Source organism: Vanrija albida (assembly GCF_041260175.1).
Source record: "Vanrija albida strain AlHP1 chromosome Unknown contig_7, whole genome shotgun sequence".
Taxonomy (NCBI): Eukaryota; Fungi; Basidiomycota; class Tremellomycetes; order Trichosporonales; family Trichosporonaceae; genus Vanrija; species Vanrija albida.
Window position 1 is genome coordinate 1,860,469 of NW_027191426.1, and position 12,018 is coordinate 1,872,486.

Consider the following 12,018-nt stretch of genomic DNA (forward strand, 5'->3'; position numbering starts at 1 on the left):
GGACAATGTTGATGGACATGATGTTGGTGTGGTTGGTTGGCGTGAGTGAGGGTAGCGTGGTGAGATGTGAGTTGCATCGCTGCCCACGGCAAGGCGTGGACAAGCGGGGAGCGAGGTTGTGACGGATCGTGGAAGTGCCACACTCGACAGCAGTGGCCGCACACCCTCGGCCCAGCCCCGTGCAGACGAGCGACGATGCCGCTTCGACGCCTCGCCCACCCCCACAAGCGCCAGCCCGCACCGTGCCAGCGCGCTCAAGTGTGCGGCGCAGGGTGCACTGAAGACATCGCGACAGAGCGGGCCGCCACGTCGTGAAACACACTGTACCCAGAAAGAGACCTCGCCCGGGCGTCATAGTGTGTTTTGCACAACGCATTATCTTTTGAGGTTTATATTACACCGGCCTCATAGTGCGTTTCGCCGCCCCGCCGACCCGCCATCGCCCACAGCACCCGGCAGCACTGGACACGAGCGTGCACCCTCTCTCGCTCTAGGGCGGCGAGACGTGCACCACCTCTGCAGCGCCAGTCATGCAAGCTGCTGCATGGGCGGCAAGCACGCGACACTGCCGGCCGCCCAGAGATGTCGCGTCATGACGTCGTCGGCCATCTCCGGCATCCTCCAAAGCCAAGACTCACCTCACCCACCTCACTCACAACCGCTCTCTCACCCATCAACATGGCCACGCTCTACCTCGACCCGCCCAAGCCCGCAGCAGGCGAGGGCGACGGCAAGAGGGTCAACAAGTTCACCCGGCCCACCCCGCCACCATTTACAGTGCGCCCGCCCCTCCTCCCCAGCTGACAGCGCCAGGACGACGCCCAGCGCGCGCGCTACCAGCGCGGCCAGCTCGCCCTCGCGGCGCGCATCTTCTCCGACGCGGGCTGGGGGGTGGGGCACGCCATCGGCCTGTCGGCGCGGGACGCGGCCGACCCCAGCGTGGTGTGGTTCGTGCCGCGCGGGCGCGCGCTCAACGCCGTGCGGAGCGCCGACCTTATCGGCGTCGACCTGGCCGGCAACGTCGTCTCGGGCGCCGGCGAGCGTGGGTCGCCCCTTCTCGGTGGAGCTGACCCCCAGCCGACGGGAGCTACGCCCCGATCCACTTGGCGATTTACGCCGCCCGGCCTGACGTGCACGGCGTCGCGTCGGGCCACACGCCGCACGGGCGCGTGTTCGCGCAGCGCGCTGAGGCGCCAAAGACGCTCTGGCAGGACTCGTGTATCTTCCACCGGCGCGTCGGCGTGCTGTCGTTTGCTGGCGCGCTCAACGCGGCGGCGGACCCCGCGCCGGTGGCTGAGGCGGTGAAGGGCGACGCGGTGGCGCTGGTCCTCGCAAACCGCGGGCTGCTGACGGCCAGCGCGAGCATCGAGGGCGCGGTCGGGCTGTACCTCCGGCTAGAGAGCCTCGCGCACGCCCAGCTGCTCGCTGAGGCGGCGGTGAGGGGACGCGGGGGCGAGTTGATTCCTGTTGGCGAGGAGGAGGCGCTGTTCACGCAGCAGAATGCTGGCTCGGCCCACCAGCAGTGGATGATGAGTCTGCCGCACTACACGCGCCTGGAGAAGGCGACGGGCGGGCCGCTCGTCTACTAGATGCATATGCTACGCCTTGTACCCCTCCCCTTCTTCCGTCTCGAGCCACTCGTACATCTCCTGCGCTTGGCGGTACGCCTCGTCCTCGCTCCCGAGCTCGGAGAAGACGGCGTGCACGTCGGCGTCGCTCAGTACCCCGCCGCCGCCCGCCGCGTCGGATTCCAACTGCGCCTCGCACAGCCGCTCCAGTCGCATGAAGTAGAGCACGGCGGCGTCGACTGTCCCCGCGGCAGTCAGGATGCCGTGGTTCTGCAGGATGACGCCCTTGCCCTGCGGCCCGAGGGCGCGCGTGATGTTCTGCCCCTCTTCGTCGCCGAGCACGACGCCGCCGAACGACGAGTAGAGCTTGACGGTTTCGGCGTACTGTGCGCCCTCTGGGGTGTGTCAGTGGTCGACATGGCCAGGGTGAGTGTGGCCGGCGGCGACGGCTGGGTGCCAGCCGCTGGGTCTGCCAGGACAGCTTGGCATCACTCCGGCCGGCCCAGCGCGGCCCGGACATCGCCGCGATCACCAGCAGCGGTTACCTCGCTGCCCATTGTCGCCCCTCGCCACCCCCTCACGCCCCACTCACCCCAGTTGGCAATGTCGATATTCCGCCCCAATGCGCTGAATGCGCGACCGAACTGCGAGTGGCTATGCGCCGCGGCGTGAATGTCCGGCCGCGCGGCATGTATCGCGCCGTGGATGGTGAACCCGGCAGCGTTGTACAGCTGCCCGTTGCCGGGGTAGCCGCCCTCGAGCACCTCGCCGTCGTGCGACACGAGGAGCAGCGACGACGCGGTGATGAGGTCGAACGCCAGGCCGTACGGGTTGACCCAGAACGCGCTGCGGTGTAAGCTGTTGGGGCGGAGATGGCCGAGGCGGGGCGGCTGTTTACTCGCAAGCCCGCTGCGCCGCGTCCCGCACGCACGACTCACTCTGGCCGCACCGTGTCCCGCACGGTGATGTGCCCCGCGACGCCGTCGTCGTACCCGAGCCGGTGGAAGATGCGGTAGGCGCCGGCGAGGCGCTCCTTGATGTGTTTGCGCTGGCGTGTCAGCGCGCGCGGTCGGGGGGTTACCAGGGGGAGTGGAGAACAGCGAGAGGAAGAGGGAGAGAAGCGGGAGGTGGCCGCCTAGTACCACCTCACACACTACCCACCTGCGCGAGCTTGGCCTCGAGCGAGTCGTCGACCGAGCGGAGGCGGAGGACGCTGGGGTTGGCCGGGGGTGCGGCTGGTGCGGCCGCGGCCGTTGTAGTCTGCGTGGACGAGGCCATGGTGCTGCCTGTAGACGTGGGCCGGGGGAGGGGGCAGGCGATGTAGAGGGAGAGTAGAAGGCGAAGAGGACGCCGAGGTGCGAGATGGAACGGCGAGTGGACAGTGCCGAGGTTGATCCGCCGCCATGACGCCATTTAGGACTTGGCCGACGGCAGAGTGGTGAGGCGGGTCGCAAGTCAACCGACAGGCAGAGCACATCTTACCTTGCTCTCTCTTCATAACAAAGCAGCCACGACCCACAGCGATATCGCAAGCCGGAGGTACATTCAACTCGTCCGCCTCGCCATGGCCTGGAGGTTCGCGCCCAAGACATGGAGCACGTGGGCGCGCGACTCGATGGCCCACGGCGCCGAGAAGGCCGAGTTCGAGCAACGGCGGGGGGTTATAGTGCTGTCTTAGACGGCAGGGTCATGCAACACGTGCATGTAGATGGGCATGCGCCGGTATGCAGCGATGATGGTGTGCCAGTGACGGTTTGGCCACTTGTCCGAACGAGACACGAGGGGTACCGAGGCGAGTGGCTGGCTGAAACGAGCAGTGGTCCGCTCCCCAACTAACGACCTCTTTCCTTCAGGCATTGCCGTCCACAATGTCTGGGCCAGAGTGACCGAGCACCCGCTTCATGCCGACGTCGAGAACTGGAACCGCACCAAGCTCGAGCACTACGAGCGGCCCCTCGCGGCGAGCCCATCCGACGGGGCGAGTTCATCCAGCACCTGGAGGACCAGCGCGCGCGAGCCAGGCCCGGGGGTTTCATAGAAACAGGCCTCGTTGACGGTGCCAGCCACGACGAGGGGCTGCTGCTCCCGGAGTTTATCGCGCGCGAAATGGCATTCCAACGGCACGAGTCACTGCTAGGACGCGTCAAGCGCGAGTTAGCGGGCCGCTTCGCACCGCCAACGGCACCAACCGGCACGAGCTAGGCGTCTAGAGGCACATAGGACTGTTTCTGGGAGTCGACTCTGGCGCTCTGGCACGACAGGGGGGCACTTGGCCGAGCGAGACAGGCGGGAGGTTGGGCCATGGCTGAAACGCGCAGCAGTGTGCTGCGCCGCTGGTGCCGCCAGTGCAGATGGCGCCGACAGCGCCGTTGGTGGCCCGCTAGCACTGTGAAACTCGACTTTTCGAGGCGCTGGCGACGTAGACAGGTCTATATGGGGTCCTATAAACATCTCTGGCGACAGGCAGCGGGCAGACCCCACCTCGCCACTCGCCACCCCTCGTCAGCCACGACCATGTCGCTGCCACAGTTCGCTACGCCGCACCCGCCACTGCTGGCGCCGACGAGCCCCAGCCGAGAAGCGCAGCCCCTGCACCGCGCCTTCGTCTCGGTCGTGCTCGCCGGGCTGCCCCCGCTCCTCCTGCTGTGGAGCTTCGGCGTCGCGGGGCTCGCGCACCTCGCCGGCTGCCTGCTAGCCCTCGCCGCCTCGCTGTGCACGTTCATCCTGCTCCTGCGCGGGCTCTGCACCGTCTTCGGGGAGCGGTTCGCCCGCGCCGTGCTCTTCGTCCTGCCAGTGGCGTTCGCCTTCGCCAGCGTACTCCTCGCGTGGTGGCCCGCCCCGCGGGCCCCCTACGCGCTCAGCGACATCTGCCACCCGCTCTGGAGGTTGCTCGGGGCGGCGTTCATCAACCCCTCGCTCTATGGCATCACTGGTATCATCAGGGACGCGCTCACGCCCGAGATGGAGCGCGCCGACGAGGCGGGCTGCCGGTGCCACGAGGCGGCTTGCCAGGAGAAGGTGGACGTGTAGATTCATGTACAACTTAGATGCGTACACGACTTCATGTTGCTGGCAACAAAAGAGTGCAAGTCCACGCTGGTCTCCTTGGCTTGAGCATGGGAAGCGAGACTCACTGGGCGGGGGAGGGGGCGAGGGAAGGGGCTGAAGTGGCAGCAACGAGGAAGTGACAACATGCCTCCTGCGTCGAGCAACGAGGCCGGACCCACTGGTGCTGCCGCTGCGATCCAGAAGGCAGCCGTGTAGATGCGTCTGCAACGTCCAGCTGCCCGGCGTTGCAAGGCAAGGCCTGTCCCATTGGCCTCGATGACCTCATTGTGACTTGCCAAACGAGGCACGAGGGGGTGGCAGTGCACAGACGGCCCGCGCAAGATTGAGCCGTCGCCACTGACGCTACGTCCTCAACCGACCAGTAACCCATACGCGAACATGTCGCCGCCAGAGGTCGACGGCGGGCCCTCGTCGGCGCCGCCTGCGCCGGGTAGTGCTGACGCTGAGCCTAAGTGCGCGGAGGACACCGGCGTCTCGGGGCGACACGGACACGAGCTCGTAGTCGACGAGGTTGGGGACTGGGTCCACGTCCACGTCGTTGCACGTGAGGATGGGCCCCAACCTGCACCCCACGGGTCAGAAGAGCGAGCAGAGCACGACGAGGCGCGAGGCGTTGCTCGCTGCCGTGGCGCTCGGTACCCCTTCCCCGTGTTCTCCGTCGTCCCGCTCGTCTCTGGCCTGGTGCTCCTCGTGCAGCTCTCGCTCTTGCTCCTCGGGCATTTTGATGGGCTTCCCAAGTCCGACACCCCAGGCGGATGGCGGCGCTTCTTCCCCCGGCCGGAGTGGATCAACGGCGCCGCTATGGCCGTCCACGCCATCCTCTTCTTCAGCATCGCCATCATCCGGGCGCGCACCCCCACGTATCACCACTTCCACGCTCCCTCCCCCTCCGGAACCCGCCGCCCAGGCGAGTTCAGGCTCGGGTACATCCCCGAGCTGAGCCGCGACGCGAAGAACTACGACCACGACCTCTGGGGCTTGGAGCTCGCCGCGCTCGAGCAGCGCGGGCGGCGCCTCTCCGCCGCCGTGTTCCAGAGGATAGCGTACCTCGACCTCTTGGAGAGGTACGAGCGAGAGAGTGCGGGGCTGGTAGAAGACGCTGGGGTGGGGAAGCTGCCCGAGGATATATTGGAGAAGATCGCACAGGTCATCCGCCGCGAGGTGGTGGCGCTGCGGTGGGAACATAGAGCGCTAGCGCGCGTTTACACCGTGTTCAGGTTTCGAATTGGGCCAGCGTTCTGGCCCTCGGAGACGGAGACGGAGACGGAGAGGGAACACGGTTAGATGTGGATGGAATTGGTCATGCTGGCAGAGGTCAGGAGAGGGGTGCGGGGTGGGTACGGGGCCGGCGGGGCGAAGTGGTGGCGCCCAACCGCCACTTGGCGATCATCGGCGTGGACGATGCCATGGTACTGCGTAGGCGTGGGCGAGGCCGCTGGCCATGCACGCAGAGCGGAGGAGAGGCCGGAGAGGAGCGTGCAATCGACCCAGACTCCGAGTTGTCCGGCAAAGTAGAGTGCAGGCCAATGACGCCACCTGAGCGGGAGTGACTCGCGTGGGTTCCAGGAACGACTTAAGGACGGGTCAAGTGACTCCGGTCGACGACGACGACGACGACGACCGACTCGCTCCCATCCTCTTCTCTCAACATTGCACTCACTCTCATCTCTGACAAACTGTGGAGAGAGAGAGGGCACTCGGTCGCCTCGACAACCCCACAAGCTTCCGCCCCGTCGCGGTTCCCCCCGATACCCCCGCTACCGTGATGCCGCGCGCGCCCGCACCGAGGACGCGGCCGGCCGCGCCCGCACCGAACGCGGTCGATGCCCCGCGCCGAGACGTTCGGCTCACCTTCCCGCCGCTGTACCACTCCTACGTCAAGGCCGTCGGGCTCGGGCTGCCCTTCATCCTGGTGCTGAGGTACTGGCGGGTCGACACGCTGCCCAACCTCTTCATCCAGCTGCTCCTGGTCGCCTCAGTCATCTGCGCCCTCATCGACGGCTCGCGGCGCATGTTTGACCGTTTCCCCGGCCTCACAATATCGGTCATCTGTCTCCTCGCGCTCTCGCCACTGGTAGTGCAGTGGTCCCTGTCAATCTTCGTCATCAGCGACCAGCTCGACGGGCTCCCCATTCCCTACTCCACCCCGAGCTGGGCCGAAGTCCCAGAACACTGGCGGCCCGTCCTCTACGGGAACACGGGCAAGGTCAACATTGCGTCGGTTATCATCCCGGGCATCTTCCTCTTTATCATGCTGGCGCTCGAGCCCATCCGCGTCCCGCCATCACAAGGCCGTCGGGCCGATTGATAGGCTGTCGGGATCGGCCACGTGACTGCCCTCGGCGTCGTCGAGAGTGCTGGCCGCAGCGACGACGACGGGGAGCGGCTCGCGGCGGCCGTGTCATCGTCCACCTAGGACACGAGTGCGCGCGAGAGTGTGCGGCAGATGTCGGAGAGATGAAATCGAAAAGCTCCCCGCGAGGGAGCGTCGCGACCTTGAGGCCAAGATGGCCGACGTGCAGTGCGGCGTGGCGGAGAGACTGGCCGCGCTGCGGCGCGAGCTGCCACCGCCGTGACGCGTTGTCGGCCACACGTCGCCAAGAGGTGGCGCCAACGCTGCGGTCTGCCACCGGAGGGCAGGCGCTTAGATATGTATGCAGTATGCACCTTGTCTTGACCTTGAGGCCGGTGGGAGTGGGCCGAGGCTCAGTCAAGCCGTGCCCCTCGCCCTGCGAGGGGGGGAGGTTGACCGCTTGGGTGCTGACGACAAGGTGCTCCCGGAGAAGGGATTCGTGTATATTGCATGCGAGTTGCCGTGCTGCACAAGCGTAGGGGGAGGAGTCGGGGAAGGAGTGGGAGGAGTCGGAGGGGAGCGAGCATCTTTGTGCCCCTCCGTCGTCACCATCTTCAAGTGGGAGCTCCATTCCCTTCTCCCGGCGCTGTCGGCGCTCTGGGCCTTGAAGGTGCAACGAGCGCCGAACAACGTTCTGGAGCTCGGCGTAGCCCAGTACATTGAGCATGGAGCGCGGTCGTGCGATAACGTGCAGTGGGGGTAGGCAAGGCAAAGACGTCCAGTGTCCGAGGCAGTGTGCCCCCCCTCCCCCTCCCCTTACGACGACCAAACCAACTCTACACTGCATCTCTTCGCCACTCACTCACTCACTCGACGACCCGTCCACATGTCGCTGCCAGAGTACACCCCCGTCCCGACCTACCCGCCGGGCGAAGCCTCGTCGTCGACGGCACGCCAGCCGATGTCGGCGCCAGCGCGCCCCGCCGACCCCGGCCTCCAGCTCTTCCCGCGCGCCTTCCTCCCCATCATGCTCCGCGCCCTCGTATCGATCGTGGGCCTCGGCGTGCCCGTCATCCTCGTCCTGCACCACAACGGCGTCGCCACGCTCCCCCGCCTCGCGGGCTACCTCCTCGTGTTTGCGGCCTCGCTCTGCGCCGCCGCGGTGTCGGCGCGCGCCTTCTTCGTCCTCATGGGACCTGCCCTGGCAATGGGCGTGCTCTTCGGCCTCATGGTGGCCTCGTTCCTCGCCGTGGCGCTCGACTACCCCCAGCGCGGGGGGCCGGCCCTGTTCCACCCCGCGTGGATCGCCCTCGGCGCCGCCGCCGCCCTCGCCGGCGCCGTCATTGTCCGCGTGCTCTCCCTCACGAGTAGCGCCGGTGCCAGGCCGACGCGGGGCGACGACGGCGAGAGCGGCCTCTTACCCCCCACGCTGGAGTACGACGCGGCGCTCGACGTCGTCCAGAACGCCGAGGGCGCCGACGAGAGGGAACGCCTCGGGCTCGGGGTCACCGTGTCCCTCGCCATTGCGCAGATGGAACACCGCTGCGCGCGCCAGTGTGCGGTCCTGCTCGCATACGCCGAAGACGAGATGCTCTCCGAGAGTGCGCGGGCCGACATCCTGGCCAAGGGCGCCGAGCTGCAGGGGGACGTGGCGGACAAGGCGGCGGCGCTACGTCGAGCCGCGCCGCAACGCCCTGTCGGCGTGATACCTGGCTCGCCCCGCCCGGAGAAGGCAGTCGTGTAGATGCATGCAATGCCATGTTGACTGCGATGCAGACGGAGCGCGGGGTGCAGTGAATGCCGAGTTGCCAGGAAAGGCAGGCCGAATGGATCACCCTGACGCCATCTGCGGCGACCACACGAGGGGAGACCAAACCCGACCTCTTGCCACCAACAGTCTCACCATCGCTCCCTCACCATCTCTCTCTCCATCCTATACAAACACGCATCCATGGCGCTCCCAGAGTACACCGCCGTCCCGGCCTACCCGCCCGGCGAAGGCCCGCCGTCGTCGGTGCCACCCCCCGCCCTCAGCGACGCGGCCGCGGCCATGTCCTTGACCCGGCTCTTCCCCGCCGCCGTCCGCGCCGTCATCCTGCGCTCCTTCCTCTGGCTCGTGGGGCTCGGGGTGCCCGTCATCCTCTTCTTGTGGCTCAAGGGCGCCGAGACACTCGCCCACCTCGGCGCCTACCTCCTCGCCTTTGCCGGCCTGCTCTGCGCCGCCATCGCGGGCGTGCACGCTCTCTCCGTCATCCACGGGGGCGAGGAGGCCTTCTTGCTCCTCCTCTTCCTCTCCATCCCCTCGGGCCTCGTCGCCGCCGTCCTGGCCGGCAGCGGCTCGCACCCGGCCTGGGCGCTGCTCGGCGCGGCCGCGGTGCTCGCCTTCGTCGTCACCCTGCGCGTGCTCAACCCCCGCACGCAGAGCAAGCGCCCATGGGCAGAGGGCGAGGTCGCGCACGTCCCCGCGCCGGGCAACGAGGCCATCCTCACCGGCCTCGGCACCACCGACCGCACCGACCTCAAGCGCCGCCGCCGCATGCTCGAGGTCGCCGTGAGCCAGAACCTCGGGTCGCTCGAGCGCCTGGAGCGCGAGCTCGCGCGCGACGCCGGGCTCGTGCTGGATGCCGACGTTGAGACGCTGCGCGAGATTGTGCGCCGCGACCTTGCGGCGCTGAGGTGCGTGGCTGGCGTCTTCACCGAGCGGTTTGGGGCCGCCGACGCGGTCGCCCCGGAGAAGGTCGATGTGTAGAGTGTGTATTATGCAGTCTTGTAGTGCTCGCAGCTTGCTCCGGTATCGGCGGCGCCGGGGGAGGGACTGGGCTCGAGGACTGTCGAGAGTGGCAGGTGGCGTCGCTCGGCGTGCGTCGGCGGCGTCACCGACCAGGCCACCAGGTCGCGAGCCCTCTCCTCTGGCCGAGACGACACTGCACCTCGCACAGTGCCCCTCACAGTGCCGGCGGCAGCGCACATGTCCCTGTCAGCGACGAGACGAGCCCTGCGACCCGCGTGGCCCGTTGCGGCCGCTTCCGCTGGATCGCAGAGATAGAGTTCGCACCACCACCGACGTTGCAACTCTACATTTCTAGCCCTGTAGCCTTGGCCCTGTTATTTCTGGCCCTACACCCCAGCCTACACCCCAGCCTACAGCTTGGCCTTGGCCTCTGCCGCGACCTCGCTCCGCGCCTCGTCGAGGAACGGCTTGGCCCGCTTCGCGCGCTCGAGGCGCGCGCGCGTGATCTCAAAGCAGCGCGGCAGCCGCTCGTCCCACACCCCGGTGCGCATGTTCTCGGCGAGGCAGCGCGTAATGTTGACGATTTTGGCCATGCCGTGGCCTGGGGCGTGTTAGCTCGCCTCTCCCCTCCGACACACAGGCCCCCGCCCCCGTTCCCACCCACCATTGTACGAGATGCTCGCCCACAGCCCGGGCTTGTCGAGCACCCTGCCGACGAGGGGGACCAGGTCGACAGAGTGGCACAGGATGCCGCTCCACACGCGGTCGACGCCCTCGCCGTCCTTTTCCTGCCCCCAGCCGTCAAAGTTGGCCGGGCAGTAGCCCGCCATCCCTGCCGTCAGCTCGGTCTCGCCTGGACGCTGGACGCACAGTTGCGGAACTTGCCCGTCGTTCCGCTGTCGTCTTCGATCGGGTACATGTCGCGCTTGGACCCGAACACGTCGATGACGGTCGCGCTGAACGGCCCGAGGATCATGCCGCCCGCCGGCGTCTGGATGAGGTAGGGCCCCCGCTCGACGCTGTAGCTGTTGGTCAGGGCCTTCTCGCCGGCGTAGCTGTCGGGCGGGGTGATGTGGCACGCCTGGTGGCGGTACGGGATGATGCTGTGGCGTGAGCCTTGGCATTGGGGAGCACGTACTGCGCCGGGATGCCCTCGCCCCGCGCCATGTCCTCGGGAAACAGGTGGCGCGTGTACGCGTTGGTCGCGAGCACGACCTCGCGCGCGCGGATGCTGCCCCGGGCCCCGCAGTCGAGCGCCCAGCCGCCCGCGACTTGGTCGAGGCGCGCGACCGGCGCCCATGAGAAGAAGCGGCAGTAGGACGACGTCGACTCGAGCGCGAGGCGCAGCAGCGCCGTCGTGCCCCGGTGCGGGTGCCACGATCCGGCTGGCCCTCGGATGAGTTCCTTGGCAGCTGGCAGGCGCGTGAGGCGCCGCGCCTCGGCGCTGTCGGCGACCAGCTCCCAGTCGACGCGCTTGTGCCTGTGCTTTTGGCTCTTGGCCTTGGCCGCGAAGAACTGCGCCATGAGCTCACGGTTGTGCCGCACGCCCTCGTCGGTCGTGAACACTGGCGTCAGTGGGGAAAGCACACCGCACCCACCCTCGAGCCGCTGCCCCGTCCACAGGTCGACGTCGAGCCCCTCCTTGCGGATAATCTCGGCGGTCACTTCAAGGTGCTCGGCCTCAAAGTAGAGAATGTCGAGCGCGTCCTCCTCGGATAGGCCGGCGCCCCCTTCCTCCAGCGGGGTGGTGAGCGGCCCAAAGAGCTCCCACGAGCGCGGGGCGATATGCCCCCCGTTCCGGCCCGACGCGCAGCTCGCCACGTCCTTGGCGTCGAGGACGACCACGCTCTTGCCGTCCGCGGCGGCGCCGGCGCGCGTCAGCTGGTACGCTAGGGAGGCGCCCGTGACCCCCGCCCCGATGATCACGTAGTCGACGACCTCGGACGGCAGCGGGTCGTGCCGCCCGTGGTTCCAGAGCGAGCCGCGCCCGCGGTTCTGGCGTCAGCGGGGATGCGAGCGCGGCGTACCGTCGCTTGCCAGTGCGAGATGGTCGACGTGTAGCGCTGCGGAAAGGCAGGCATGGTTGTTGCTGGTTTTGTGGGGCCGGCATCGACGCGCTGCTCCACTTCAAGTACTCTTGCTTGTCCGGTACCACGGCGTTGTTGGGTCAGATGACTTTGTTATCAGGCTGCATGATCAGGCTAAAGTGGGCGAGGGGGGTGCGGGCTTGGCGGCAGTCAGAAGTCAGCAGTAGGAGTGGGCAGCGCGCAGTGAGCATCGAGTCGGGGACGAGCATTGAGCTGAATGGGAGTGTTGTTGTTGTTGCTGCAAGTGCTGAGCTAACAGCTCTCGATTCA

At 67.5% G+C, this 12,018-nt stretch overlaps 7 protein-coding genes across 7 annotated transcripts; 5 read left to right on the forward strand and 2 right to left on the reverse strand.

The window, feature by feature from the left end:
- Window positions 1–678: 678 nt before the first annotated feature.
- Window positions 679–1,589, forward strand: Q8F55_009198 (uncharacterized protein; the record flags this gene model as incomplete). The annotated part of the gene is made up of 3 exons (XM_069357566.1): window positions 679–777; window positions 814–1,042; window positions 1,078–1,589. 3 exons carry the CDS (start codon window positions 679–681, stop codon window positions 1,587–1,589), a joined length of 840 nt encoding a protein of 279 aa, XP_069205503.1.
- A 9-nt stretch (window positions 1,590–1,598) lies between these two features.
- Window positions 1,599–2,846, reverse strand: Q8F55_009199 (uncharacterized protein; the record flags this gene model as incomplete). The annotated part of the gene is made up of 4 exons (XM_069357567.1): window positions 1,599–1,963; window positions 2,161–2,414; window positions 2,507–2,616; window positions 2,730–2,846. The coding sequence occupies 4 exons, from the start codon at window positions 2,844–2,846 to the stop codon at window positions 1,599–1,601; spliced, it is 846 nt and encodes a 281-aa protein (XP_069205504.1).
- Window positions 2,847–4,082: 1,236 nt separating this feature from the next.
- Window positions 4,083–4,598, forward strand: Q8F55_009200 (uncharacterized protein; the record flags this gene model as incomplete). Its single annotated transcript, XM_069357568.1, has 1 exon — window positions 4,083–4,598. The coding sequence occupies one exon, from the start codon at window positions 4,083–4,085 to the stop codon at window positions 4,596–4,598; it is 516 nt and encodes a 171-aa protein (XP_069205505.1).
- A 417-nt stretch (window positions 4,599–5,015) lies between these two features.
- Q8F55_009201 (uncharacterized protein) lies at window positions 5,016–6,945 on the forward strand (the record flags this gene model as incomplete). The annotated part of the gene is made up of 2 exons (XM_069357569.1): window positions 5,016–5,701; window positions 6,360–6,945. 2 exons carry the CDS (start codon window positions 5,016–5,018, stop codon window positions 6,943–6,945), a joined length of 1,272 nt encoding a protein of 423 aa, XP_069205506.1.
- Window positions 6,946–7,816: 871 nt separating this feature from the next.
- On the forward strand, window positions 7,817–8,674 carry Q8F55_009202 (uncharacterized protein; the record flags this gene model as incomplete). The annotated part of the gene is made up of 1 exon (XM_069357570.1): window positions 7,817–8,674. The coding sequence occupies one exon, from the start codon at window positions 7,817–7,819 to the stop codon at window positions 8,672–8,674; it is 858 nt and encodes a 285-aa protein (XP_069205507.1).
- Window positions 8,675–8,881: 207 nt separating this feature from the next.
- Q8F55_009203 (uncharacterized protein) lies at window positions 8,882–9,679 on the forward strand (the record flags this gene model as incomplete). Its single annotated transcript, XM_069357571.1, has 1 exon — window positions 8,882–9,679. One exon carries the CDS (start codon window positions 8,882–8,884, stop codon window positions 9,677–9,679), a length of 798 nt encoding a protein of 265 aa, XP_069205508.1.
- Window positions 9,680–10,071: 392 nt separating this feature from the next.
- Q8F55_009204 (uncharacterized protein) lies at window positions 10,072–11,742 on the reverse strand (the record flags this gene model as incomplete). The annotated part of the gene is made up of 6 exons (XM_069357572.1): window positions 10,072–10,262; window positions 10,326–10,493; window positions 10,532–10,764; window positions 10,800–11,226; window positions 11,260–11,656; window positions 11,689–11,742. 6 exons carry the CDS (start codon window positions 11,740–11,742, stop codon window positions 10,072–10,074), a joined length of 1,470 nt encoding a protein of 489 aa, XP_069205509.1.
- Between the last annotated feature and the right edge of the window lie 276 nt (window positions 11,743–12,018).